The 27,507-nt window shown below is 33.3% G+C and overlaps 2 protein-coding genes across 2 annotated transcripts in view; one reads left to right on the top strand and one right to left on the bottom strand.

Annotated features, from left to right (window-relative positions):
• Nucleotides 1-27,507, top strand: part of LOC108741405 (alpha-(1,3)-fucosyltransferase C-like) — an 87,923-nt gene that overhangs the window by 37,190 nt on the left and 23,226 nt on the right. The gene's annotated exons all lie outside the window — the stretch shown is intronic.
• The window catches only part of LOC108741407 (synaptotagmin-10-like), a 150,540-nt gene continuing 127,784 nt past the window's right edge, over nt 4,752-27,507 (bottom strand). The window contains exons 9-10 of the mRNA XM_025977428.1: nt 10,369-10,540; nt 4,752-4,956 (exon numbers count right to left, since the gene is read on the bottom strand). Coding sequence (XP_025833213.1) covers nt 4,752-4,956; nt 10,369-10,540 — 377 coding nt within the window. The remainder of the gene's footprint in view (nt 4,957-10,368; nt 10,541-27,507) is intronic.

Raw genomic sequence — 27,507 nt, 5'->3', positions numbered from 1 at the left:
GACTCGAGTCTCCCAATTTTTCAGTTTTATTCATTCAGTCTCTCTGTGAGAGACTCGAATCTCTGAATTAACAATTTTATCGTTCGAGTCTCTCATACAGAGACTGTGAGAGATCCATAAAAACACCTTGGCAATAACTGAGAGATTGTGAAAGACTGTGAGAGACTCTCTTAGAGACGCTGAACGACTCTGAGAGGCTGGGGAGAGACTAAAAAGTTTTGTTTAGGGTCCTCCAATGACATATCACGATTTTTTTAATTAGAAGTAACCAGTTGGGAATGAAATCTGTTTTATTGATTATGTAATCTCCACCGACGTTTTGGCTTTCGATCTAAGCCATTATCAAGGCACGTAAGTAATCGACCTTGATAAAACCTTAGATCGAAAGGCGAAACGTCAGTACAGAATAAACAGTCAATAAACAACGTTTCACCCCTTACAAGTAACTTTTAAATAAAAAACAACATGGAACAAGATATAGAAATGGAACCAAGCCTGTATGGTACTTCTAGATGTTTCACAATTGTTCGACTGTGATGAACAGGTTGGATTTATTATTAGCAACACCATTCAGACAGTATTTTTTTTTCACTTTATGCTCTGTATCTAAATCGTCAAGTGATTTTTATTACGGACTATAAATAAAAAAAGAATAAAGAGTTGCATCTAATTTTTTAAATTCAATATTTAATAAGATTGTTGCATAAATCACCCTGAATGTCTATGTTCCATTAAGCACCCCCAACAATTAAAAGGAATGGAATATTTGACTAATTGTAAGTTTTTTGGTAGTAAGTTACAGAGATGTAACTGAAGTATCTGAAATACATATACAAGATCCAAAATACGTATTTTCATCTTGTATCTATAAAAATTCTTTAAAATTCATTTTGTTCTTGTATTAAAATACCTTTTGTTTGGTATCTTACTATTTTGTAGGTACTATGTTTGCTAAAATACTTTTAGTAATAGATAAATGATTCTATAGTGACAGACATCTTAGGTGACATTAATTTTAAATGTCTTAGTGAAACCGTTCACTTGCTAAGTGAATATGTGGACTGTTCAAAGCCAGTAGCAGAAACTATTCAAAGCCTGCAAGGGGAAAAAGACGCTTATTATGATTCTTTGTTACCCGAGCTAGTAAGAATTCAACATGTAATCAAATGTCTTAGGACGGAAAATCTAAAATACTGCGACTCTCTGTTAGATGTGATTGAAGAAAACTTAAGCAGACATTTTAAAAAGTTTTTGCAGTTAGAGCCTGCAGCAAATGATACAATATTGGCCTCAATGTCATATCCGTTCTTTAAAATGAGATACGTACCAAAAGCGCGGAAAGAATTTGTAAAAGAATTTATCCTGACTGAAATACGAAACATTAATCGATCTGAAAAACCAAAATCGGAGACTTTAGATTTAGACGATATTGTAGGTGATATAAAATAAAAGTCAAAAGATGAATCTTAGTACATGTTTTTAGAGGATTGAGATTCCTCTGTTGCAAGTGCCGAAAACACAGGATCTACTGACATCACCGCTGACTTAGAAACATTGCAATCCTTAAATAATAACGATACCAACATAAAGAGCTTAAAAAATGCTTATCCTACAATAAAAAAAAAAAACATTTTTCAAATACAACACCTGTTTGCCAAGTTCTGCCCCTGTGGAGCGACTCTTCTCGTTTGGAGGTATGATCATGAAGCCCCATAGAAAAAGAAATGAGCGATAAACTGTTACAGGATCTGGTTTTACTTAAATCTCAATGAAAACCTTAAAAATATAATATTATGTTGTGCTACGTTTACGCGATCAACACCGTTTACATGTAAAAAATAAACTTTCATTAAAAAAAGTATTTTATCTATAAAAAGGTACGTATTTTATATCTAGTAATTCAGATACCATTCCAGAAAGTTATTTGCATCTGGTAGGTATCTCAAATATACTTAATTTAAAAGTGTTTTGCATTTTGTATTCCAGATACTTTACTTAAGGTATCTTGTACATCATTGGTAAGTTAAATGGTCAATATTTAAATCCATTTTGTATTAAGTTACCTGAATATACTGATCATTTATGTAATATTAAATACCGATCATATTTATTTAAATACTGGCAATTTACAATGGTATAAATACTGACCAAAAGACATCGTTGAATTTTAAAACTGACCATCAAAATACAAGCCATTACTTTATTTTCCTAGAACGTTAGAAGTTGATCCAAAAAAAAAGTAACTTGGATATCATGATGAATATTTAAGGTACTGGATTAAAACACTAATTGAAAAATGACAAGTAACGTCATTCAGTAGTGATATAAATGCGAGAAAGACAATCAGAAATGACAATAGTACTTTTAAAAATCCATAAATTTTATAGTTGTAAATTGATTTCAGAAATTGCTTTAAAAATAGGTATCTGGACTTATATATGTTTATTGATTTACTCGATAAATAATCATTTGAACGTATCTCGAAATCCTTAATTATAATTTACAGGAGTTTCCCTTCAAATAGTGAGTGTAAGATATTCTGTTAATTTTTTGCATAATTAGTGGAAAGTACTGGAGGCAGTGTATTTTGTTACATGTTTTCTTTTCCGAATAGGTTTCAGGCAGTGGGTTGTTATATAATCTAACAATAAGTAAACTGTAGTAATTTTTCAAATAGATACTGATATCCTAATAATAATAATAATAATCAGTTGCAGTCTGTAAACATGAAAAACTGTATATACGATCACGTCTCATAGTGATCAGGGATTAAAATATCACGAAAATATTAAATAATAATTCAAATATTTACTCCTCATTTTGCCGTAGAGGAATATTTGAACCTTTAGGAATTATTTACCTACTGCTAATTCTACTTTCTAGGATCTAGATCATCACACGAAACATGAAATTGTAAAAATAAAGTACACTACTTATTTCAGTCCTTCAAGACATATAGGTACACCTATATTATATATGTACGTATGTGTATTATTTTAATTAAGTAACAATCTCTTTAATTTTTTTTACTTGCTTTACAATTAGATAATGTAAAAATATTTTATGGACATTAAGCGCAAGGGAAAAGTTTTCATTCGTAAATTATTGTTATTAAACATGAAACTTTTTCAACGCTTCAAAATTACTATGGATAACGTATTATGCCTTTTACAAATGCAATTATTTGGCAATTACCATCACTACATTTAAGCGGATTTGCTGTTTGACAATCAATACGAATTATAAATAAAAATATAAAACGAAAACTATTCAATTCACAAACAACCCTTACAAAAGTACAAACTGGTATCCTTCTATATTTTTTCTTTACCTTTGAGGAATCATCGCAATTTCAATGCACACATTCCTTGTCTACGGACAATGACCTCGTCTTTTCATTAGGTATTTTCACCTAAAATATAAAAAAAATTGCTTAATAATAAATTAAGAATGAAGAAGATAACAATATTAAATATTCGGATGTCTGCCACTTAAGTAATTGATTGTTAGATTATTGCTGAAGATTATTAAATGCCTGAGATAAAAATGTTCAGTCTCTCAGAGTCTTAGCGTTCCTGAACGAGAGACTCGAGTCGCTCATAGAGAGATCCTCATTTCGTATCCAGTCTGTGAACGAGAGACTCGAATCTCTGAACGAGAAACTCGAATCTCTCAATAAGTGGTGTCTCGATAGACATGGTTAAAATTTTCTAAGTTCAACATATTTCAGAGATTCCAGTTTTTCTACGAGAGACTCGAGTCTCTCAATTTTTTTAGTTTTATTCATTCAGTCTCTCTGTGAGAGACTCGAATCTCTGAATTAACAATTTTATCGTTCGAGTCTCTCATACAGAGACTGTGAGAGATCCATAAAAACACCTAGGCAATAACTGAGAGACTGTGAAAGACTGTGAGACACGCTGAAAGACTCTGAAAAAAACTCTGAGAGACTGGAGAGAGACTGAAAATTTTTGTTTAGGATGTATAAGGGAAATATTAGCTGACTGTTCATTATAAAAGATTAAATAATGTTAAAGGTCATGCTAGATGGCAAACTAATCGAATTTACCAGGTCAGCTCTCCCTCCCCTCCACCTCCCACCCCTCATCTTCCCCATCCCTCCTCACTCTAGGAAATTTAGAACCAGCTTAGAGAAAACAGGATTTTTAAAATTTACAAGGTAATTTAATTTTTGCGCCAAATGAATTCTTGTTGCTTAAAAGGGTGTGGGGACAATTGCGAACTTGGGGCAATTGTGAACATTACCCTTGTTATCCTATCGAAAAAGGAAACGCAAGAAATAATATCGAGAAAATAATGACTTGTCCAAATACAATATTAATCACCATTTTTCACTACGTAGGTGTTTTGCTTATGAAATTATTATTATTGGTGTTTATTTTTTCCCGGTCCATCTCTAGTTTAACCATCTTTTTTCCTCATAAGAAACTGCGAGAAATATAAGGAAATTTCTGTAAAAGACCTAAGGAATAAAAATAACATTATCTGGCAACGTTGATTTTAATTTTTGGTTAGGTCCTTGCAGCCGTAACAAGCGATAAGGAAATTCGTTCCAAAAAATGCTGAGATGTATCAAAACTTCAATTACAATCGGTTGTATATAATATATATGTTTGTATAGTCACTCCTTAAATGAAAGCTAACTAATCAATGTAGTCACAGATGCCGAATTGTATATAGGAATACTTAAATGTAATCCCGCACTAGTTTGTAAGAGGTATTAGGAAATCTCACCTTCCATTAAGGCAGCTTAGACTAATTGGCAAAGTTGAAGATGATGAGTTTGAGAAATGTCCAGGTGTTGACTCAAGAAGTGTGTACCATTGAGCAACGGGCCTTCTGGGATTATCTAACATTTCCAACCAATGATCTCTACCTACTCCTATAAAACTGGATCCAATAGCCGTGCAACCCATTAGATCATCCGAACCTATCCTGCAAAGAACAAAGGAAGCACATTGTATATATATTCTGAAATTTAGAAATGAGTTTAATCATTAAGTATAAAACCCAGAATGATGTTCGATTAAAAAGGATAATGTGGAAAAAAGAAACACCACTAAGTAAAAAAAAAATACAACGTGTAATTAAATAACACGCTGCTGAAGTGAAACTTCTTCAAACACACAAACATACCAGGATAGGGGTTAAGGAATTGGTTTAATGGTATTATTTGTATACTATGCTTCGCACGGGTGCAATGCTGATAGTAAATATACTATAGAATGTCTTTATATACAACAATCACAGCTTTTTTGTCATTAGACAATACAAACCGACCGGTACCGCCCCAACCGCTATATCCCTGCATTTTAAGTCTGCAATATCTTCGAAAATACTTATTTAAATTACATGCTGTAAAGGCCCATATTGATCTATATTAAAAGCACAATGCATTTAAAAGTACTTAATTGAATAAGGATTAATGTTGTATTGCTTAAAATCGCTTCGTAAACAAGCCAAAAGTAAAGGATAAAAAATGGTTATTGTGGGTTATCCCTAAGAGATAGACATATATCATCGCGGACTTTTTTGTAGACCTTTTTAAAGTGTACAGGACTGTAGTATATTATTTTGATCTATCTAGGGTTCAGCCAACGTTTGCAATGTAAGCGCAAAAAATGTGTTTATTTACGACATTACATTACAAACCTCTAAAATTATCAGCGTTCCTCTACTATATTATGCATGTATTAAACATATAAACCTTCCTCTGTGATTACTCTATCTATTAAAAAAACTGCATTAAAATCCGTTGCGTAGTTTTAAAGATCTAAGCATACATAGGGACAGCGGGGGAAATGCGTTGCACGATTTCGTTACATAGCAACTCGCATGAAACGAACTTACCCTACCGTGCGTAAAGAAGTTTCACTTCAAAAATATTTTTTATTAAAGCTTTATTTTGGCACTGGTAGGTATTCGTGAAAAACTGCACTAAAACATGCATTCTTTTGATTAAAAATCAACAATTTCAATTACGAATAACTCGCAAAGCATTGATTTACCTATATGAAAATATATAAATATATATAACATTTTTGTCTAAAGTTCATCCCCCTATCGATTTCTGCAATTATTTTGATAATGTCAATTTTCACCTGCTAGAAGGGGTGGCTTTTCCCTACTTACTGTCCAAATGTTATGAGAATCGGTCTTACCTGAAAGAATTCGGAGATAGAAACCATCATCCTATGGAATATTAGTTAGTGCTTTATTCCACAAGTTAAGTAAAAAGTTATATAAAAAAGTTAATACTGTCTAATAAATCTTTATGAGGTATGGCGACCTAGAGAAATTTCTTAGAGTAGCAAAAAGAAGTTATTACTTATTCGCTCTAAAAGAAAGGCTTCGTAATAAGGGCAATTCTAAAAGAAAAGGCTAGTGGCGCATTTGTGTTCATTACCAACCTGATTACTAAATAAACAAATAAGAAAATCACGATATATGAACAGTTTGTAATACTATTTAAAAACCTAATAAACAACTTGCAATAAAGACAATTTACCTATTTGAGAGCGCTCATTTAATTTCAAAAAATACAACGAAGCGAATGTTTAGTTTTTGTACATTCATAATTAATATTGTAGTATTTGTAAATGTGTATATCGTACCTGCGTTCCGGGAAAGCAGTTAAACATTTCAAAGAAAAAAGAAACTATCCGGATGTTTCGAAAAGGCTCCCGAAAGTAAACAAAAGAGTATTTAAAGGAAGAGACGATCGCCGAGTGAAGTAGAAATAAATTGACCATTGCAGAAGTGAATCGAGAAAAAAATTGACAGTGATAGCAGTGAAATAAATTGCGCAGTGAATAGTGATATATCAACAGTAGTGTAAATAAATAGAATAATTAATAACCTATGTTTAGTAATAATTTAATAGTGTTTTTAAGTTCTTTAATAATTAGTGTAAATAAATAGTTCTTGTTATCAGTCTAAGAAGGATTTTGTTAAACCCATGAACTTTTTAATTAATATTTCTAATACCACTGAAATGAGTATGTTGTAAATGAACATTTCGTTTGTAAAATTATTCATTTAAACAATACCTATCTGCTACCGCTATCGCAAAGTACGTTTTTTTTAAGAAAACGGCTATTGTAATCGATTAACTTTGATGCATATATGTTTACACGAGATCCTCTCTGTCTGAAAGCAAACGGAGAATGATCCACGCATGTGTACGCATGATGAGATTGATAAACATTGCGAAAAAGAGGAACTAATTGTGAATAATTCCTAACATATCTCCACCTTCTTCTTCGGATTCCCTTACGCTGTGTACCCCTCAGAAACTATCGTTGTGCTACTGAATCCCTTTAAATAAATTTGGCCACCCCTACCATCAGCATTTATTCAGATCCTTGCCGTATAAAATATTAGTTACTAAGAATAACACCACACTTGTTGCAAAAGGCAGTCATTTGACCTCAATTTATTAAGGAGCTTTACTTCGGAGCTTTGTGACGCAAAAAATTCAATCAAATCCCAAAACTTTAAGGTTCGTGTCAAACTAGTTACTGTTAAAAGCACAGCTAACGAATTAAGCCGCGTTTTAGTTTATATAGTACCTACTACGAAGACAATTTTTTACTCTACTAACTACCGAAAGTAGCTCATTCCCTGTGTAATTGGACGAAGGCATACCTACATAAAAATATTTGCAATCTGATATTGACATGCGGTTGTTATCTTCGAAGTCTTTTTCGTTAATTTTTTGACTTCAGAGTGGAAGGCTTTGCTGGGAACTGGGAACCGTATTTACAGTCTTTAAGAACCCCCGAAATATATAGACAATAAAATAATTCGAAGTGAATAAAATAATTCGAAGTGGTCTGTATTCTGTCGAAACTGCCAGACGCGGATCGCGATTTCGATCTTTTTGGATCTCATTTGCGGCAGCAAAAATGTATTTAAATAATATTAATGAAAACGCTCCTTTAAAGTTTATTACGTCAATTACTTTCAAACTTCAGGAATTCGTTAATTTTGAAGTCTGACACGTGTTTCACCTTTTCCTAGAAAAGGCTCAAGACAACGCGTGTCGCACAAGTTGCTCATAAAAATTTCACCGCCGATACTTTCTTTTCAAATTCGGAATAATGGGTTTTCCTTGTTCATTGTGCTTTGCGAATGGTAACGTGAATAGATCCGTATAATTTCACAGTGATTGTTATTTATTACGGTCGGTAGCCATTGTAATTGTAATTAATTTTAATGAGTATCTAATACATTAGTTATTATTACAATTACAACGACAGGAAAAATTAACCATATTTCAAAATGATAAAATGCGAAAATACTAGTAGATAAATGCATTTAATTCGATAATAGTTCGTATAAATTTTAACCAACTGTATATAAAAAAACGAACGATTAATTTAGAAATTCGAAAAAGGTTGTTAAAGGTTATGTTTGGAGGCTTTCACGGCCGGCGTCTATCGATCAGTTACGACTCAGCTCCTGCCCAGTCACCACTGAAGATGCCGTCAGCAAAGAAGGGCGAAACGTCTGGAAAAGCAAGATTCCACGGACCACGGCCAGAAATCCCGGAAGAAAACACAGCATCGTTATATTTGGAGCACGGCGCTGTACGGGTGCGAAACATAGACAGTGAGCGCGGCGGAAAGGAAACCGTTAGAAGCGTTCGAAATGTGTTACAGGCAAATGCTGAGGATACCGTGGATAGAGAAGGTTAGAAAGGAAGAGGTATTAGAAAAAATAGGAGAACAGAGGACTCTATGGAAGTCAATTAGAAATAGGCGAGATAGGCTGGTAGGACATCTTCTCGGGCATGAAGGTCTAGTCAGAGACATATTAGAGGTAGAAACGGAAATTAGGAGGGGTAGAGGTAGACCTAGATTAGATTACTGTTCGCAAATAGTTAAGGATGTGGGTTGTTCTAGTTTTAGAGAAATGCGATGTCTTGGGACTGACGACCTTATGATGATGATGATGAACAAAATTGTTGTCTTGGTCTTGAATTTTCGCAAGACCATGACTTAAGACACAAAACCAAGACCAAGATCGAGACTATGTCTTGCTTTGCTCATCACTAGAAGGAGTGTTAATTATTTTAAATAAAGGAAGTTTTCAGTTAACAGTTATATTTATACATAAAATAAAAGTAATTTCCATATACAGAATTCTAGCATAAAAAGGCGTACCCAGGATTTTTGGGAAAAGGTGGCAGAAAAGTTACATTTAATTTTCTGTTTATCCACCTACATTTGTTCATGAATTTATTTTTCTTTACGTTGTATTTTCTGTACAAAACATTACTATGTACTTATGTTTCTAAAAATGTTATTTTGATTTTATTTTATTATGCAAAACTTTCTGAAACAGTAAACGTAATTTTTGTAAATTGTTCACCATAGGATAATGGATACTAATCCATTTATACATCCTCTTCTTCAATCCACCAAAAATCTTTATTCTTTTTAATAAAAAAAAAAACGTTATTCAGGCATCAACTCCCCCCTTTTAGGACGGATGGTTCAGAATAACCCTTTACCGATCTTTTCCTCCCTTTTAGTCACATGGTATACAGTAGACATTAATCCATTTATACATCGTTTCGTTCGTTGCACCAAAAAACTTCATTCTATTTATCAAAAAGCCATGTTGCTCAGATGTTAGCCCCCCCCCTCTCGGCCTATGGTTTAGAATAGCTCTTTATCAGGTCTCTTTCTCTTACAAAATCATATGGTATGTGAAAATAGACATTAAACCATTTATACGAGGTCTGTTCAAAAAGTATCGACAATTTTGTGTTTTTTCAAAAATTATTTACTTATTCATGTATCTATTGTACCTCTTCAAAGTAATCTCAACTAGGTATTATACACTTGTGCCAAGGTTTCTTCCAATCCAAATTGCAATATCTTATGGTAAATAAAATGGAATGTAGGCACAACTGTTTTTATTTTATTATAGATACATATATGCTTTTATCGCTTTCTAATCGTTGAATGTAAGTTTGTTTCGTCTTGCAGTCTTAGTTTTGGTCTTTTATATATAGCAACATCAAGATTATGGTTACCACGTGACTAATTTTTACAAATTAACATAATGTATAAAAGGATAAATAAATAATAATTCAGTCAAAATAATGTCATAATTTTCTATTAAATAATCAAATAAAAGTGACGCAGTTATAAATAGAATATCACGAAAAGAAGAAAAATGTGGTACTTAGAAAGATTATGACAGCCTCATATCTCATGCTTTCGGCAATTTAATAATCTGAGAGGCGTATTTTCCGTTGTGCGTGATGGAAGAATTCAAGTGTTTATTAAATTCGCAAAAAAGGCACGACTTATAGATAGAATTTAGAATACTTACCTATCGTAATCAAAAACTTTTACTATAAGACTGACATCTTCAACATTATCAGATGGCACATCAAATACCAACGCCTCGTTATAAACGGGATTGAGGGTGGATTTCTTAACGCTGGTTTTCTTCTTTTTTATCCGTTTCCCTTGGCATATCAAATAGACCTTCACGTACGGATCTGAAACAGAAATATTAAATTTACATAGAAATGAGGAATCGATAGAAATAGGGCCGTTTCATAATTGATGTTGCCGTAGAAAATACGTTCTACGCCATTAACCGACGGTTTATATTCGTTCTTTTTAGGATGATTTTCTCCACTGGAATAACAACAGTGCATCGTTTAGCTACATCATTCGATGGTGATGCCGAATAAACATTGGCATTTGTTATCCCTTTCTTTAGATTCATGACTTAATATTGAATCACAATAACAGCCGCCCGTTCAGTGAAATAGGCACTTTTTGCAAGCTGAATTCGTTTGCGTAATACATTTTTATAGCGTCACTAAGCTACAAACATTTAGCTCTACTACTTCCTGCAAAAACTGCTCATATCATCAGTATATTTACAAAATGTGAATGTACCAACTCTTTTACTGNTATTTCAATCATTACTTATTGAAGAACCTATCATTTTCAAACCTAAAAAATTTTTGCTCTCTTTCAACAGAATTCCACACCCCTTATGGGAGACTCTTTCCCTGGTAGCAGGGAAATTATCAGGAAAGCCCTCTCATTAGGGGAAGTACCACAGGATTCTTTGGAGATATGCCTGCTATCAATAACACAAAATACCTTAAAGCAATATTCTTGCGGCTTAAGGTTGTGGTGGGAGTTCTGCACTAAAAACAATATTAACGTATTTTCTATAAAAATCCCACGTGTTTTACAATTTTTAACGGATCAGTTTAAAAAGGGTGCTTCTTATGGTTCACTTAATAGCTACAGATCGGCGCTAGCACAGATAGCGGGTCCGAACCTGGCACAAGACTTTAGGATCAAGAGATTCTTCCGAGGCGTCTTTAGTTTAAGACAGCCGTTACCCAGATATGAAAATACATGGGACCCTGGCATAGTGGTTGATTACTTTAGATCTCTTGCCAGTAATCCTATTACTCTTGAATTCCTTTCAGAAAAATTAGTTACTCTTTTAGCACTTGCTACAGGGCAGCGTATTCAAACATTAAGTCTCATTGAAATTAGTAACATATTAATCCACCCTGATCGGATCGAGATAAAAATTCCTCATAGAATAAAAACAACATCTCTCAAAAGAACTCAACCATTTTTAGTCTTGCCTATGTATCATCTGGATCCCACAGTTTGTGTAGCCACAACATTGCTACAATACTTAGATGAAACGAAGGATTTGAGGGGTCCTTGCGATTTCTTAATTATCACACATAAAAGACCCTTTCGAAAAGCAACATCGCACACTCTTGCTAGATGGATAAAAAATGTCTTAAGAAAAAGTGGAATTGACATAAACACCTTTAAGGCGCACAGTACACGTCATGCAGCAACGTCAGCGGCAGCTAAGAATGGCGTAAGCTTTGACTCTATTAGACTTGCTGCAGGCTGGACCCAAAATTCAAGATCATTTGCAAATTTCTACAATAGGCCTATAATAGACAATAAAAAGTTTGCTAACACAATATTATCAGCGTCTGTTTATTAAATTTAGACATGCACATGTACTTGAGTTACCTATTATGATTATGTATCAATAGCCTTATAGTTAGTTGGTTTTCATTTATATACATATAGATATATGTTTACCTTATACTTTTGTACCATTGTTTTTTGTTTTTTCGATTAAATAAAACATATCTTCATATAATATATGTTTAAGTAATTTTTTGTTGCAACTACTTTAAACAGCTACAATACACGTTTATTTATGAGACGAGGCCGAATATAATCGTAAGATCAAACGAACTTACCTTAAGTGATGTTCGATCTTGATTATATGAAGGCCTCGTCGAAATAAATAAAGTCCCAACCCAGACCCATTTTATGTAATCCCTAATATTGTTGCAACAACTCTTTAAAATAAAACTGAGGCAACGGACGCGATAAAGAGTGGAAGGGAGTCATAGTAGTTTCTTTAAAGTTGTGAATATTTAGCCAGTGGCGGAGGTACTACAATACACGTTTATTTATTTCGACGAGGCCTTCATATAATCAAGATCGAACATCACTTAAGGTAAGTTCGTTTGATCTTACGATTATGTAGTATTTTTCAGTATGTGGAGTATAGGTATACAGTAGTTCAACATGAAAGAATGTGTAAAATTAAGTTAATATCTGTGTACAAATAGTAACACTTTAAAAGTCTGAAGATGATTGAATAAAGCGAAACGTTACAAAAACATAAAGTTATCTAATTATTTGACCGTCACCCTGGAAAAAACTACATAATTTAAAATTAAATTCAGTTTTTAAGACAACCATGAGACTGGGCCTGATTCTGAACTTATTTACTAATTCTTTTTTAATATGTTGTTTACAATACCGAAAAGTCCGTCAAAGTTTGTTAAGCAAAAGACTATATTCAGAAACATCTTTCATCCTATTTAATGCATAGACATTGTTTCGTTTCAGTTTTAATAATGTTGTTAAGACTTTATATCTGCGGACTTCTTCGAATTATTCTAAATGCCGCCTTCGGTACATTTGCAGTGCATCTGCGTTGTATTCTTGTAGTTTGGTTTTTCCCTAAATTATAACACCATTGTGTGCTTCCTAACTACGAACCTTTTGGTGTACGTGACCACTGACTGTGGGGGTAGTGACCAGGGAAAATTTCATAAACAGAAGTGGGAGAAATAGTTTCAGATAAAAAACGACAGAACTGTTCAGATTTTTCAGTCATAGCACATCTATCAAACCAATCGTTTTCAAATTCAATTCATTTTTTGTAATCGTAAATTTAAGTTAGATTAATTTGTTGTGTGTTGTTATTTTCACATTGCATAGTTGTGCGTTCGTATGTAAGACAGTTAATTAATTGTTTTAGGTGTAAATGTAATATAAAATTTACGTAAATCTATTACCAAATTGGCCAGAAAATTGTAGTAACTATCAGACGCGGATCGCGATTTTGATTTTAGGTATTTGATCTTATCAGTGTGTCAGTAATTTATTGAAACTATCTATGACTGATGTCGGTTGTATATTTGAATCGAAAAAGAGTTTTGCGCTTTTATGAGGTAAATTAGAAGTATTAGAAAAAGGTACTTTTTGTTGTTTCTTTTTGTTTTCATGCAATTTTTTGTCAACATGCCTACAGATTGATATCATATTCAACCTAAAAGATACAGTTAGGGCAATTTCATGTTTGGAAAGGACACTTAAAAGGCGATTTTTTAGACTATCACACCTTATTTAAAGATACAAATAAAAATAAAAATTTAAGGGTGCTACCTAGGTCTTGTCTAACGCTTGAAGTACTTCAGTAGCAGTAAATACCCACTAGATGGCAATGCGTTACTTGTATTTGACTAATACTAAAAAATGTAGTATTCTGTGTGTGGAAACAATCATCATCACAAGATTGCCAATCTAAAAACTGTTTAGACGCACACCTCCACTTCTTCGTACCCTGAATCAATCTTCGTGTTTCCCGTAAACCAAAACATCCCATATCCCTAACTTTTTGCTATCAGGAATCTAATCTGGGCCTTTCTCTGCCTTTCTTTAATCCTGCTTGTACTTCTTATATGTTTCTAAGTAGCTTTATAGTATTTTTCTTTCTCTCCATATATTGATTTACATAGCGTCCTCTACCTTCCTCCTTTTTCAAATCCTTTCTCATTTGTAACCTTTTTTTATTCGCAGTATTTTCATTACACCGTACTTGAAATGTTTCTAATTTACTCTTTTTCGCAGTCCCGACAGTCCACGTTCCCCACCTGTGCTAAAACCTGTGCTCAAATTCCAGATTAAGTATTTGAGAACACCTGCGCTTTTCTTTGTTTTAGGACCCTATCCGTTTCCGTCCTTGAGCTATCTGATTTCATATATATCGAGCGTAAGCAACTTCAAATGGTAATAACAATTATACATACGTTAATGAATTAGACTACAATTGCATTTTTGTCGTCAACTACTACAAAATTGTGAAACATCCTCAACCTTCACAAATAACATTTTATTTAAAACGTGAAAAAGGAAAATAAATTGTTAGGCAACCAGCATTTGCTTTGAAAGCATTCATATTTATGATTTCTCTTCGCAGCTTTTCAAAATTGATATCAAATTGAACGAAATACGTGAAATGTAAAATACCCAAATGTAGGCAATCTTGCATAGAATTTCACAAAGCTATATGAAACTAGAACGTATTATTAAGTTTAAAGGTTTCTATGATATAACAAGTACATATATCGTCATACACGTGCAGTTTTCTGCTCGGAGAAACGAGCTTCATGGAATTGTAATGTGTAGAGTTACGTTGTGAGGGGGAAATATAAGATATACGACAAGGGCGGATCTACTTTAGGGCTTTTTGGGTTGCAGACCAGGGCCCCGTAGATATGAAAAGCACCTAGCCTCCATTGAAAACAAAAAAAGCGATCATAAGTTTGCCAAATCTGCGAGCAATCAATCCATGTGCGCGTTTATCGAACGGAACAGGGAATTCCCCGTCGTTTGTTTTCGGTCGGTGTATTTTCTCGTGTGTGCATTTATTACGGGGATTTTCTTCGGCTTCTGATATAGGAAATGCCAAGCGTGACGAAAGGCCCAGGACTGGGTAAGCGAGAATTGGTAATTCAGCATTGGTGAGCTCAAGGACCAAGTATACTCGGCATGCCAATATTGGACCGTGCCCGAGCCAGTAATTAATTACCGATAATGGCTTTTCAATTCTGAGCCAAGTGTTTGCCACCTACCTACTTTTACTTTTACTACATACATACTTTATTCAACTTTTACCCCTGTATTATACCTATTATAAACTGGCATTACAATTTTATTAAAGGTAATGGAATTCATAAAATGACAAATATACAATTAATAGTATCATCATCATAAGGTCATCAGTCCTAAGACTGGTTGGACACGTACCTCCACTCTTTCCTATCCTGAGCTAAACTTCGCATTTCCCTAAAACTAGAACGGCCCACATCCTTAACTATTTGCGAACAGTAATCTAATCTAGGTCTACCTCTACCCCTCCTAACTCCTATTTCTGCCTCTAATATGTCTCTGACTAGACCTTCATGTCTGAGAAGGTGTCCTACCAACTTATCTCGCCTATTTTTTATTGACTTCCATAGAGTCCTCTGTTCTCCTATTCTTTCCAATACCTCTTCATTTGTAACCTTTTCTACCCACGATATCCTCATCATCCGCCTATAACACCACATTTCGAACGCTTCTAACTTTTTCTTTTCCGCCGCTCCCACTGTTCATGTTTCACACCCGTACAACGCCGTGCTCCAAACATACACCTTTAACAACCTTTTTCGAATTTCTAAATTAACCGTTCGCGAGCATAGAAGTGACTTCTTTTTATGAAAGGCGACACGACCCTGCGCTATCCTTTGCTTTATATCCCTACTACTCCTTCCATCCTCACTTATCTGACTTCCTAGGTATCTAAAATCAGCCACTTCTTCTAATTCCCTACTTTTTCTTACCTTGCATATCAGTATTTTAGTTTTACTTTTATTTATTTTCATACAGTACTGATCTGTCAGTACCGCTTCATAAATATGCCAATTTTTATATATTTCTAGGCATGTAAATATTTATATAGTCATTCTTAAACAATATTCAAAGGTAAAACTAATGAAAAATACCTAAAAATATTGAGAAAGTTATATAAAACATTATTTAAATATCTTTATCAATAGGGTAGGTTAGGTTATCGGATTTTGTTTAAGTGACCATCCTCTTTCGATCCCCCACTTCCACCCGCTTGAAAATAATTATTTTATTGAATTTTATTTGAATTATAGTGTATGAAAATTGTCAAAATTTTCAACCCCCATAACTTTTTATGGGGGTGAGACCGCCGCAAACTTTTTATGGGGTTTTACTCAGGTGACCAACCTCTTTCGATCCACCCTTCCCTCACCCCCCGAAGTATTTGCGATTTGTATTTTTCATATAACTTTAATATTAAATTTATACGTACAATGCTAGCTAAAACGGAAATACTACTCACTAAAAAATTATTTCTATAGTGTAAGCATAAAGATACTTAGAGCCGGTAGAGTGTAGCGGGTACAGGGGTAGCGACAGGGGGTTGAAAATAGCAAAACTAGCCGCTTCGCAGAAACGGACAATAATATTGTATGGTTATATTGGTGGGTATATCGTATACAAACATAGACATACAGGCTGGTGATACTAATAATGCTGTTCTGATACATTTCTAAGAAGTGGTTACTCGAATTTTGCATAACAACAGGTACCTGAATAAACATGTTTCGAAAATATATGAATTATCTAGAAATATGAACTTTTTTAAAACATTATAAAATAATTTTTTTAATGTTGAATCAATGAACATTAATAATAAAGAATAATGATCGGAGTTGCGGTATTATTCACGGCGGTAGTACAGTGGAAAACAAAAAGCCCGGTTATGAACTTAAGGAAAAAAGTGATAGCGGACCTTTTCGCGATACGTTCTGTTATTTAAAGTTTACAATATTTTTTTGTGATTTCTGATAGGTAAGTAAAAACATAATTTTTAATTTCGTGATGTGACGATTAATTGCTGATATAAGTACGTATACTTATATGTTTTAATAAAGTATTAACTGTTACAAAATGAAATTGACTAATATTATGTCTGAATATCGAACAAGTTAGTAAGGATTGCTGGTATAAGGGTAGACCAGGTAGTCTTTGTAACAACGGATCGGTAAAGGTCAACTTTTATGGTTCTCTATTGTTAACGAGGGAGAAGAAACATTTGAAATTCTACAAACAGATGTATGAGTTTGTGCCTTGAATGTGAATTGTGAACGAACGAACGAACACAAAACTGCATGGAAGAATCTGGAAAAGAGAAAAAGAGACCATAAGAAGAAAACAAGGAAAAAATATAGCGAAGGGTGCTACAGCATTAAAAACCATATACAAAATATTTCTTCGCTGAGTTGTGAAAGAGATGTTTAGGAAGAACGCAGGTAATTTGGACTTCTTGCAGCACTTTAAACACTTGTATGTTTATTCATCAATGTACATAATAACTTTCTGTTAATTATTATTTATTAATTAATATTTAGCAATACTTGTCACCATAATTAAGTTTATTCTTTTTAATTCTTTTATAGTTATCCCAAGAAAAACAAACCCAACTTAAATGATGGCGTCCTCTGGGGTAAAGCACTCCAGACGTAAACTAGTCCCGTATTCGGATGCCCAGGCAATTAATACCTCAGGGGATGTCATCAGTAAGTGCAATAGGGGAAAGTGCAATATTTGGAATATTAGAACAGTGAGGCAACTAGTGAAATTAGAGAATTTAAAAGACTAGAATTAGATATGGTACTTAGGTGTTAGTGAAGTCCGTTGGCCAGAAGCTGGAGACGTTGCAAGATGTATTGAGAAAATACTCCCGCTTGACTTAGTAATTATTAGTAAAAATAATTCGAAGTGGTCTGTAGTCTGTCGAAACTGCCAGACGCGGATCGCGATTTCGATCTTTTTGGATCTCATCAGCGCGTCGCAGGCAGCTCCGACAAAACACAGACCAACTTATACCTGCTGCCTTAACAGTGCCTTTTAGAATATACGACAAATGGCGCTGTAAACGCCATCTGTAGTACAGTGCTACATTTTAAGATTACGTATGCTTCAACAAGGTCCATTTAAATATATGGATATCTACTTGCTGAAAAAGATGGAAATCGCGATCCGCGTTTAGCAGTTTCGACAGAATACAGACCACTTCGAATTATTTTATTCGATTATGGTAACGTGCCTACCACGTTGAGGTAAGCTACGCCGGGATTCGTTTCAGCAAGTAGATATCCATATATTTAAATGGACCTTGTTGAAGCATACGTAATCCTAAAATGTAGCACTGTACTACAGATGGCGTTTACAGCGCCATTTGTCGTATTTTCTTAGTAATTATTATATTATATGGTATAAAAACAAGAAACTGCAGTGGACCCAATTTTACATACTGTATTATAGGTACAGTTGAGGTAAGTAAAGAAAAATTATGTATTAATTCATATTGCGGATGTGTAATGAGTACTTACGTATTATGTATCAATATTATTCAATTATTGTACATATATTCATTTTCTTATTCTTCTATAGAGGCAAGGCGACGAAAATCAAGCAGAAGCCGATATATACGTACAACAGAAGGTAAAACTAATCCAAAATAGGTACCTTCAAGATTATAATGGTTATTGAGCTTTCAGTTTGGAAACAACTTAATAATTTGACGTTCTCAGCAAATTTATTATTTATACATATATTTTAGTTGACTATACGTATGTGTGTATAAGATTGCAGCTAATATTAATTTTGATTGTTGTTAATTATTAATTACTTTAATGTACCCATATAATACTTATACAAATAAAAAACAATAGTTATTTATATGTTGTGTGTCATCGTTAGTAAAAGCTATTATAAATATATTACACAAAAAATCATAATTATCTACATTTGAGAATTTTAAGTAATAATAAAAATTTGATAACCAATTTTTTATGTTCTGCAATATAAAGTAAAAAAGTGATTTTAGTAATGAAAATTTGAACTTTTACAATAAAAAAACAATAATAATCAAAATATTATATAAAAGATATGAGTGCTGTCAGCACAAGCAAAGTAGTATTATTGATTAAATGAAAGTTAGCATCAGCAATTTCTTATACTGAAGTGTACGATGTGTTGAATACTTATTTACAGACAATTCCTTTAAATTTTAATCATTGATTACTATACATCTATTAAAAAACCATAATGGCCGACATTAGTAACAATGCGTTAACAATTGAAAAAGAATGATGGCCGACAATAGCAACAATTAGAAAAGAATGATGGCCGACACTACGTCATGGTGGAGCAATAAAAATGGCCGACTATTGACAATACGAATAAACGTAGAGCTAAAATTTTTTTTAATTATATGTATAAAAAAAATTATGAGTGCATTCAGCACAGGTCAAAGTCCAACTCTTGTTCTCTAACTATTGCTGTCACTAATGTCAATGCTTTAAATCGTATGAATATAAACAATTAGAATTAAAACGTTTTTCAAACAATTTTTAACACAAAGAAGCTGATTAAACAAATTGTTTACAAAAGTGAATTTCTACCACTCAAAGCAATGGTGCTAACAGTTTCGAGCTCACAGTGTCTGATAGGGGCCCCTATTAGGGGGAAGAACTAGTAATATTAACAATACAATATTTGAACCTCAATTGGGCACAAGCTTGGAAGAACGGTGGTTAATCTGGTTTTCAATTTTATAGCCAGTACTGGCTAAAATCTGACTGAATCTTGGTTGGTAAAAAGTCGAACATGAGTAAGATGACATACGTCCCGCTTTGGGCTGTCCGTCCCACTGTCCTAGCGGAGGCATAAAAGTACCGCTTTCACAAATAGACCAAACAATAATAACGAACTTTTCTATAATTATTGAGTACGTATTGTGTCTGCCTGCAAATAACGCACCTGTCGAAAGAGTCTTTTCCCAAATTAACAAAACGTGGACGAGTAAAAAAGGACAGTTGAGTGTTTCAGTATTGTACACTATTTTAATTAAAAAGATTAACATAAATAAATCGTGTACTGAGATCAATTCGTAACTGAAAACGAAACCAGAGGTTTTAAAACATATTTGTTCAGCTGACAAATATAAAATACAGCCTAACTAGAAGTAATGTAACGTACCTACCCTTTTTTAATAAAAAAACTTGTAAAACAACAAATATTTTTTACATAATTCTACAACGAACATACCGCTTTGACAAAAAAATATGGTCACTTTAGGCATGCAGCTTTTGACCAAGACTGCGTACCAGGCTTGGCATCAGTGTTCACAACCTGAAGCGAGGCAACTATCGTACCAGTACCGTAGAATTATCGTACATGGAGCAAAATTATCGTACTTTTCAAAATAATCACTATAATTAATAAATTACTCGTATTAATCCTGATATCAATATTTCTGCAAATGTTTCGTAACTAATTTGTACTTATAAACTATTTAAAATCTTTTTTAACTATATTTTTTACATTTGAGACAGACCTGAACTACCCCCACCCTTTAAATTAAAAATCAATAATAGATAGAAAAATACTTAAATATAACAAGATATAGGGGGTGGAGGTATGTTAGTGGGGTGTTTTTGACCTTAGGCTATGGTTAGTGACTACATGACTACAATCACAAAATTGTGGATGGGAAGACCATCGACCCATTTGGTGACCAACACGAAGGGATGTTATCTGTCGAGGAAAAACCTACATACTAGCATGATAACGTTCTTTTGTTGCAGGCACGTTCTTCTAAATTTAACACTGCGACTAACAAAAATGTTTTAGCGCTGTGAGCAAAAAGAAAAAAAATATTCGCGAATAAAAAAAAGTTTTCGTAATATTGTCTGAGAGGGTACGAATAAAATAAATTTTGAATGCATGAAAATTATCGTATTATCTGCGGACGATAATAATATGATATCGTACATCGTACGTAGACATGAAATTATCGTATGTGTACGATAATTATCGTACGGTTCCGAACACTGCTTGGCATGAAGTTATCATCCCAACTTTCAGCCAGGCTTGGCCCAGTATTGGGGTTCTGACTTGCGCCAATATTCACTAGCGTTAGCACGAGCCTGCGCCAGACTTGGGCCTGTCATCATTTTCTACATGAGTTATCGCTAAATGCAATTTTGTTTTTTTCCACACTTCTATTCTCGTTGTCAAAGTAATAAATTGACTTTGTTATTGTTACAATTGTATTAAAATATTTACTGTCCTATTTTTTTCCTGCACCGTATACTTACATCATTATAGACAACAGTTGTCTTAATAAAATGACAATTAGTTAAATAATTAGATAAGCCCCCAAGCAGTATTTAGCCCAGAGTTTCACAAATTGACGATTCGCTCCTGATATACGATATACATAATACAAATAAAAGAATTGCTTTTCATGCATCAAAGAGAAGTTTATTAAAAAAACTCTACAATATTCATCAATTAATAAACTTATGTTTGAAGCATAAAAAACCAATTAAAATAAAAAGGTAAAGGGTGATTGGAAATTGCTAGTATTCCTCTCNCTTGAGGTGGTTGGCACAACAACTCACTAACGCATATCCAACAAACGAAAAACATGAATTCGGCTACATCCCGAAATTTACCTTGTTAAGTTAAATAAAACATTTTGAATAACCCTTTTAAAATTTTTGCAAAGTAATAGGATTTTTCACCTAAAATGGACAATGATGATGAAAGGATCGTTGTGGATTTACATAAAACATTTATTGAAGCTTTTAACTAATTCTCGTTAACAAAGTGGCTTTTAAATATGCTGCTACAGCTTATAACGATTTTAAAAGTGAATTACCATTTTCAGAGAAAAATTCAAAAGACGCTGTTAGTTAGTTAGTAACTAATTATTATACTGAAATAATTAAACAAAAACGGAAAAATAGAGTTTTAAAAAAAAATTCTAGAAAGTATCCTCTTTATTCTTTTTTTAAATTAAATAATAAAATGGATTTATAGATTATCCTTTGTGAGTTGTGTCGTAAAATAATATGATAATAAATGGAGACTGTTTCCGAAACATATCCTATCGATGTTTTACGCACAGGTCACCAGCCCTGAACGAGAAATCTATAAAACACGAAATTTGCAATCGTTGACAAAAGCCAGCGCACCTATCGAAGGCAAGAAAATGTTAGAAACCGTTTCTCTGTAATTTTATTATTTATCGAATCTTTTATCATCAATCACTTTTATCCATTTTCTCTGTCAACCGTTAGAACGATTTGTCATGTGGAATGATTGGGACGGATTGCGGTACGTAAATCTTCATCGGAATCTAAATAGCGCAAACTAAAACGGTTATTAATTCTTTAAATTATTACTTCCAAGAAAACAATAAAATATTAATAAAAGCGAATAAAAAAAAACGATTTTATTTAGTGAATGAATACTTGGGCGTAACTAGTCTTTGCCCCAGACTGAGATATATTCTATGCAATTATTAAACATAATGTGCAAAACATCATCATCATCATAAGTTCGTCAGTCCTAAGATTGGTTGGCCACGTACCTCCACTCTTTCCTATCTTGAGATAATCTTCGCATTTCCCTAAAACTACAGCAACCCACATCTTTAACTATTTGCGAACAGTCATCTAATCTAGGTCTACCTCTACCCCTCCTAACTCCTGTTTCTGCCTCTAATATGTCTCTGACTAGACCTTCATGCCTGAGAAGGTGTCCTGCCAACCTATCTTGCCTATTTCTTATTCACTTCAACAGATCCCTCTGTTTTCCTATTCTTTGTAATACTACCTCTTCATTTCTAACCAATTATATCCACGTTATCCTCATCATTCGTCTTTAACACCAATTTCGAACGATTCTAATTTTTTTTTCCTCTGCACCTACTTTCCATGTTTCGCACCCGTACAACGCCGTGCTCCAAACATATATACCTTTAACAATCTTTTTCGAATTTCTAAATTAACCGTTCGCGAGCATAGAAGTGACTTCTGTTTATTGAAGGCGGCTTGACTCTGTGCTATCCTCTGCTTTATATCCCTACTAGTCCGTCTGTCCTAATTTATATGACTTAATACCTAAAATCAGCCACTTCTTCTAATTTTTCTTCTCCTATCTTTATATTCGCTCTTGCCCTACTTTTTCTTCCCTTGCATACCAGAGTTTTTGTTATACTTTTATTTATTTTCGTACAGTATTGTTTTGTCAATACCGCTTTCATTTTATTTAAAGCTATCTCTAACTCCTCCTTGGTAGATGATAATATTGCTCTGCTTTATCATCTGCAAATCTAAGCATACCAATCTTTTACCCCTGTATATCTATCCCTACAGTTATACTGTCTTTAATGATGTTAATCGCGTCGATTAAAAAGTAGCGGTGACAGTGTGCATCCCTGTCTGACTCCCTTCCTAATATTTACTTCTCTACGTTGTTGTTGTAGGGTATATTAAATTAAAAATAGTTTGAGCACCTTCATAAAATATAGAAATGCATTCTCATTAACTAATCACCAAAAAATAAATATATATCCGTACAACATATGAGATAAGAACTCAACTATGAAATGTTAATTGAAAATTAACAGCATAGTAAATCCAACCATTTCATTTTTCTCAGTGCTTGAATGAATATTTAAGGCATTTGTGAAAGTTATCTATGTAAATATTGTTATTGTTGGCAAAAACCGTTACCCAGAACAGTGGGTTTAGGTAGGGATAACTGCTACTTTGTAATTTTCTCATTCTTTGAAACTGTTTAAGTTTATATTTAACTTTTCAGTCATATCAGTGCCTGGAACGCAGAAGATAAATTAAGTTACTGAAGACTGCTTAAAAACCAATCTATTTAGGATCTAAATACCATCATACTAAATATAATTTTAAATAATTGCCTCTGTTGTTTTTTAAATTCTCACAGAGGAAAAAAAACAATAATAATATTTACTGTTCTTAATTTTCAAATAAACATAATTAATAAGAATTACTGAAATGACAATTCTTATTTTTAAAAATTTTAAATTTTAAACAGAATTAGGGTAGAAATACAACAAATCCAGCCACAAACCTTAACTAAAGCGTTACGAGACTTTCAAGATCGACTTGTCTGTGTATTTTCTAGAAGTTAATGGTCAGCAGTTTGAACATTTAATTAAATAATTTGTTGTTTTATTATTGACCTACGTGTCTTCTCAAATTTGAAAGAAATCATTCGTAAATTCGATAACTGCTGACTTTAGGCATAAGACATGTTAAATGAAACAGTTAAAATTCGATGCAATATTCAAAAATGGAACAAAATTTCAATTTGAAAAATAAAGTCGGTGGTAGTCGGGTATTTTTGGGCCATCCTGTATACATAAATTTACCGTAAAAAACCGGAGCCAAAAATAAAAATCGATGTGTCCGAGTGTTTTTTCAAAAAACAAACCCTTGAATTTTAAATGACTGTTCCAACCCACGCATCTTCACTGAACCTATATTTATACAAAAATATATGAGAGGAAAAGTTTTTTCCTATTTTATTATCAATGAGATTTAATTTGATATTGTGGACACTAAAAATTAAAAAAATTTTCCCGTTGACTGTGAAGCTCATTCATATAATAACACCTTTTGTTATATAAAGAGTGAAGTTGTAAATTGCAGGACATTCGATATAATATCTTCTCCAAATTTTTCTTTAAGCCGAGGAAATTCGTGTTAGGAAGCAGTGAAAAGTGTGAGTTTGTCAGAATTTAAATTGCCTTTTTACGGCTTTTTAAGGTGAACTTCCATTTCAGGTTAAACATCCCACCTTCATTTACACCTCATTAGATTTCACTTTCGTTTTCCTCATACCGGCTGAGGCAATTCGATCGTGGAATTATCTCAACGATAAGTCTACCAACGTTTATATGAGTTAAGCTGATCAAAATATAGAATTTGTAGACGTATGCAATCTTAACTAACATTTTATATATGCTAATGTGTAAAAAGAAGTCACTTCTATGCTCGCGAACGGTTAATTTAGAAATTCGAAAAAGGTTATTAAAGGTGTATGTTTGGAGAACGGCTCTGTATGGGTACGAAACATGAACAGTGGGCGCGGCGGAAAAGAAAAGGTTAGAAGCGTTCGAAACGTGGTGTTATAGGCGAATGATGAGGATAACGTGGGTAGAAAAGGTTAGAAATGAAGAGGTATTAGAAAAAATAGGAGAACAGAGGACTCTATTGAAGTCAATAAGGAGTAGACGAGATAGGTTAGTAGGACACCTTCTTCAGCATGAAGGGCTAGTCAGAGACATATTGGAGGCAGAAACGGAAGTTAGGAGGGGTAGAGGTAGACCTGGATTAGATTTCTGTTCTTCTGTTCGCAAATAGTTAAGGATTGTGGGTTTTTCTAGTTTTAGAGAATTGCGAAGACTAGCTCAGGATAGGAAAGAGTGGAGGTGCGTGTCCAACCAGTCTTGGGACTGACGACCTTATGATGATAATGAATGTTAGTTTACTTGTTTCTATGCTTATTACCATTTCACGCCGTAACTATTTAATCGATGAACATGAAATTTTGTACACACATTGTCAGGGTCACAAAAAAGAACACGGGTAAAATTTTGTACAATCATAGCGTAGGGGAGCTAGTTAATTTTTAAAAATTTCTCTGTCGAAATTTTTGCACTGTCGCCAACACTTGATGGTTCTGGATTTAAATCGTAGCTATTATTGGTCTTTAGCTATGGTAAAAAAAATAAGAGGCATAAACTGCTACCTCGCCCTACCGTTCTCATAAGAAGTTTAATTTATTTCTGCATAAATTTTTTTACCATAGCCCAGAACCAGGTTTCGGCGAGGGCTGGAGCTACTGCGTCTTCAATTATTATTTGTAATATAGATAGATATATTCGATTTCGTTTGTGTTTGTTTCTATATAATGATATATGTATAATGAAAAGTAGTATTTTTTGTAGATATTCCATTTTGTTCTTGCTTCTATGTAGTCAACAGTTTGTATTTGATTTTAATGTATTTATTTGTGTAGGTATAGTTAAATATTCTTTTCTTAGTATAGGTAACATAGTAATTTTAAGTATGAAATCGGACCAGTTAAGATTCAAAATATCATTAGAAAATGGAAAACCCATGTTTGTAACTACGTCATCACTTCGGAATGTACAAAGGATACCTGAGGGGTGCGTAGCGACAGCAATCTTGCACGCTAGGCGTTGCCTATTTTGGGCCGATCTTGTTTAAACCACGGGAAGGCAAATTTTTGGTATTCAGTCCAAATCAATTCAAATCTAACCAATAGTGCAATCAACAACAATTCAAACCATTATTCAATTCAGTTATACATTATCAAACCAATAACATTCAATTCAAGCCAATTTTGTTAAAAGATTGTCATTTTTTGCGGTTTTTACTTTTTTTGGAAAAAAATAAATCAATTTTGATTTACAACTTCTCATTGTTTTATTACTATTGCTATTTTTTGTTTTTCCGAATTTTGTTTTCGCAATGTTACCAAGAAAAAACTGTTTTTACGAACGTTTGTGAATTTTTTGATAAAGAAGCGGTGAAATTTTATTTTCCAAAAATATGTACACTTATTTTTACAATTTTCCTCTTATTTGTCCCGAATAAAATTTCGATGGGGAAATTTTTTTAAAAAATGAAGTTTAAACCGCCAGCTCACTCATATTATTAAACCTATACTACGATACTCATCTGTCGATCCATAATCTTTGTTATTCAGCAGTGTTTGCATTTATATCTACGTGATTTAGTCATTATATTTAGACGGCTTAAGCTGTCGCTGTAACAGTTCGCGTTGCGGGATAAAATTAGGGTTCGCTGGTGACAGGAGAGCGACTGAATGAATAAATTTTCTGTGACATTTTGATGATTGTGACCTACTTTCGAAGAAATATCTATACCTCCTTTTCGAATTCAGGTGTTAAATACGTCGCAAGGGAAATGTATTTACTATAAATAATACCATGCACGTACAGTATCATATACGATATATCATAACTTGTCACACAAGGATATTTCGTAAAGTCTACCAGCAACTATGCTGTAGAAACTAGGTAGATATAGAGAACTTTAGTTAGGAAAAAATTTTAGTTAGGAAAAATGGATTATAAACAATGCAGCAAAGAAAAAATTCTTCTAGTTCCAATCAAACACTATAAAGAATCAAAATATAATAAAACCTACATTATTCCTTAAGTTCAAAAAATCGGTTGTCTGTAAAGTCGGTTTACTGACGATAGTTGAACGTGACAACGTTATAAGAAGATACTGATGGAATGGTTTCATTTTTCAAAAGAAAATTTTAATTTTATTTGTTTGATAGATATTTTGTATGGATATAGAGAAGGAGGTAAATGGAAATGTATTATTGTATAGCAGCTGTCCACGCGGAC

This window comes from Agrilus planipennis, unplaced genomic scaffold (assembly GCF_000699045.2).
Source record: "Agrilus planipennis isolate EAB-ADULT unplaced genomic scaffold, Apla_2.0 scaffold300, whole genome shotgun sequence".
In the NCBI taxonomy this organism is placed as follows: domain Eukaryota; kingdom Metazoa; phylum Arthropoda; class Insecta; order Coleoptera; family Buprestidae; genus Agrilus; species Agrilus planipennis.
This window is presented reverse-complemented; position numbering and strand designations above follow the sequence as displayed.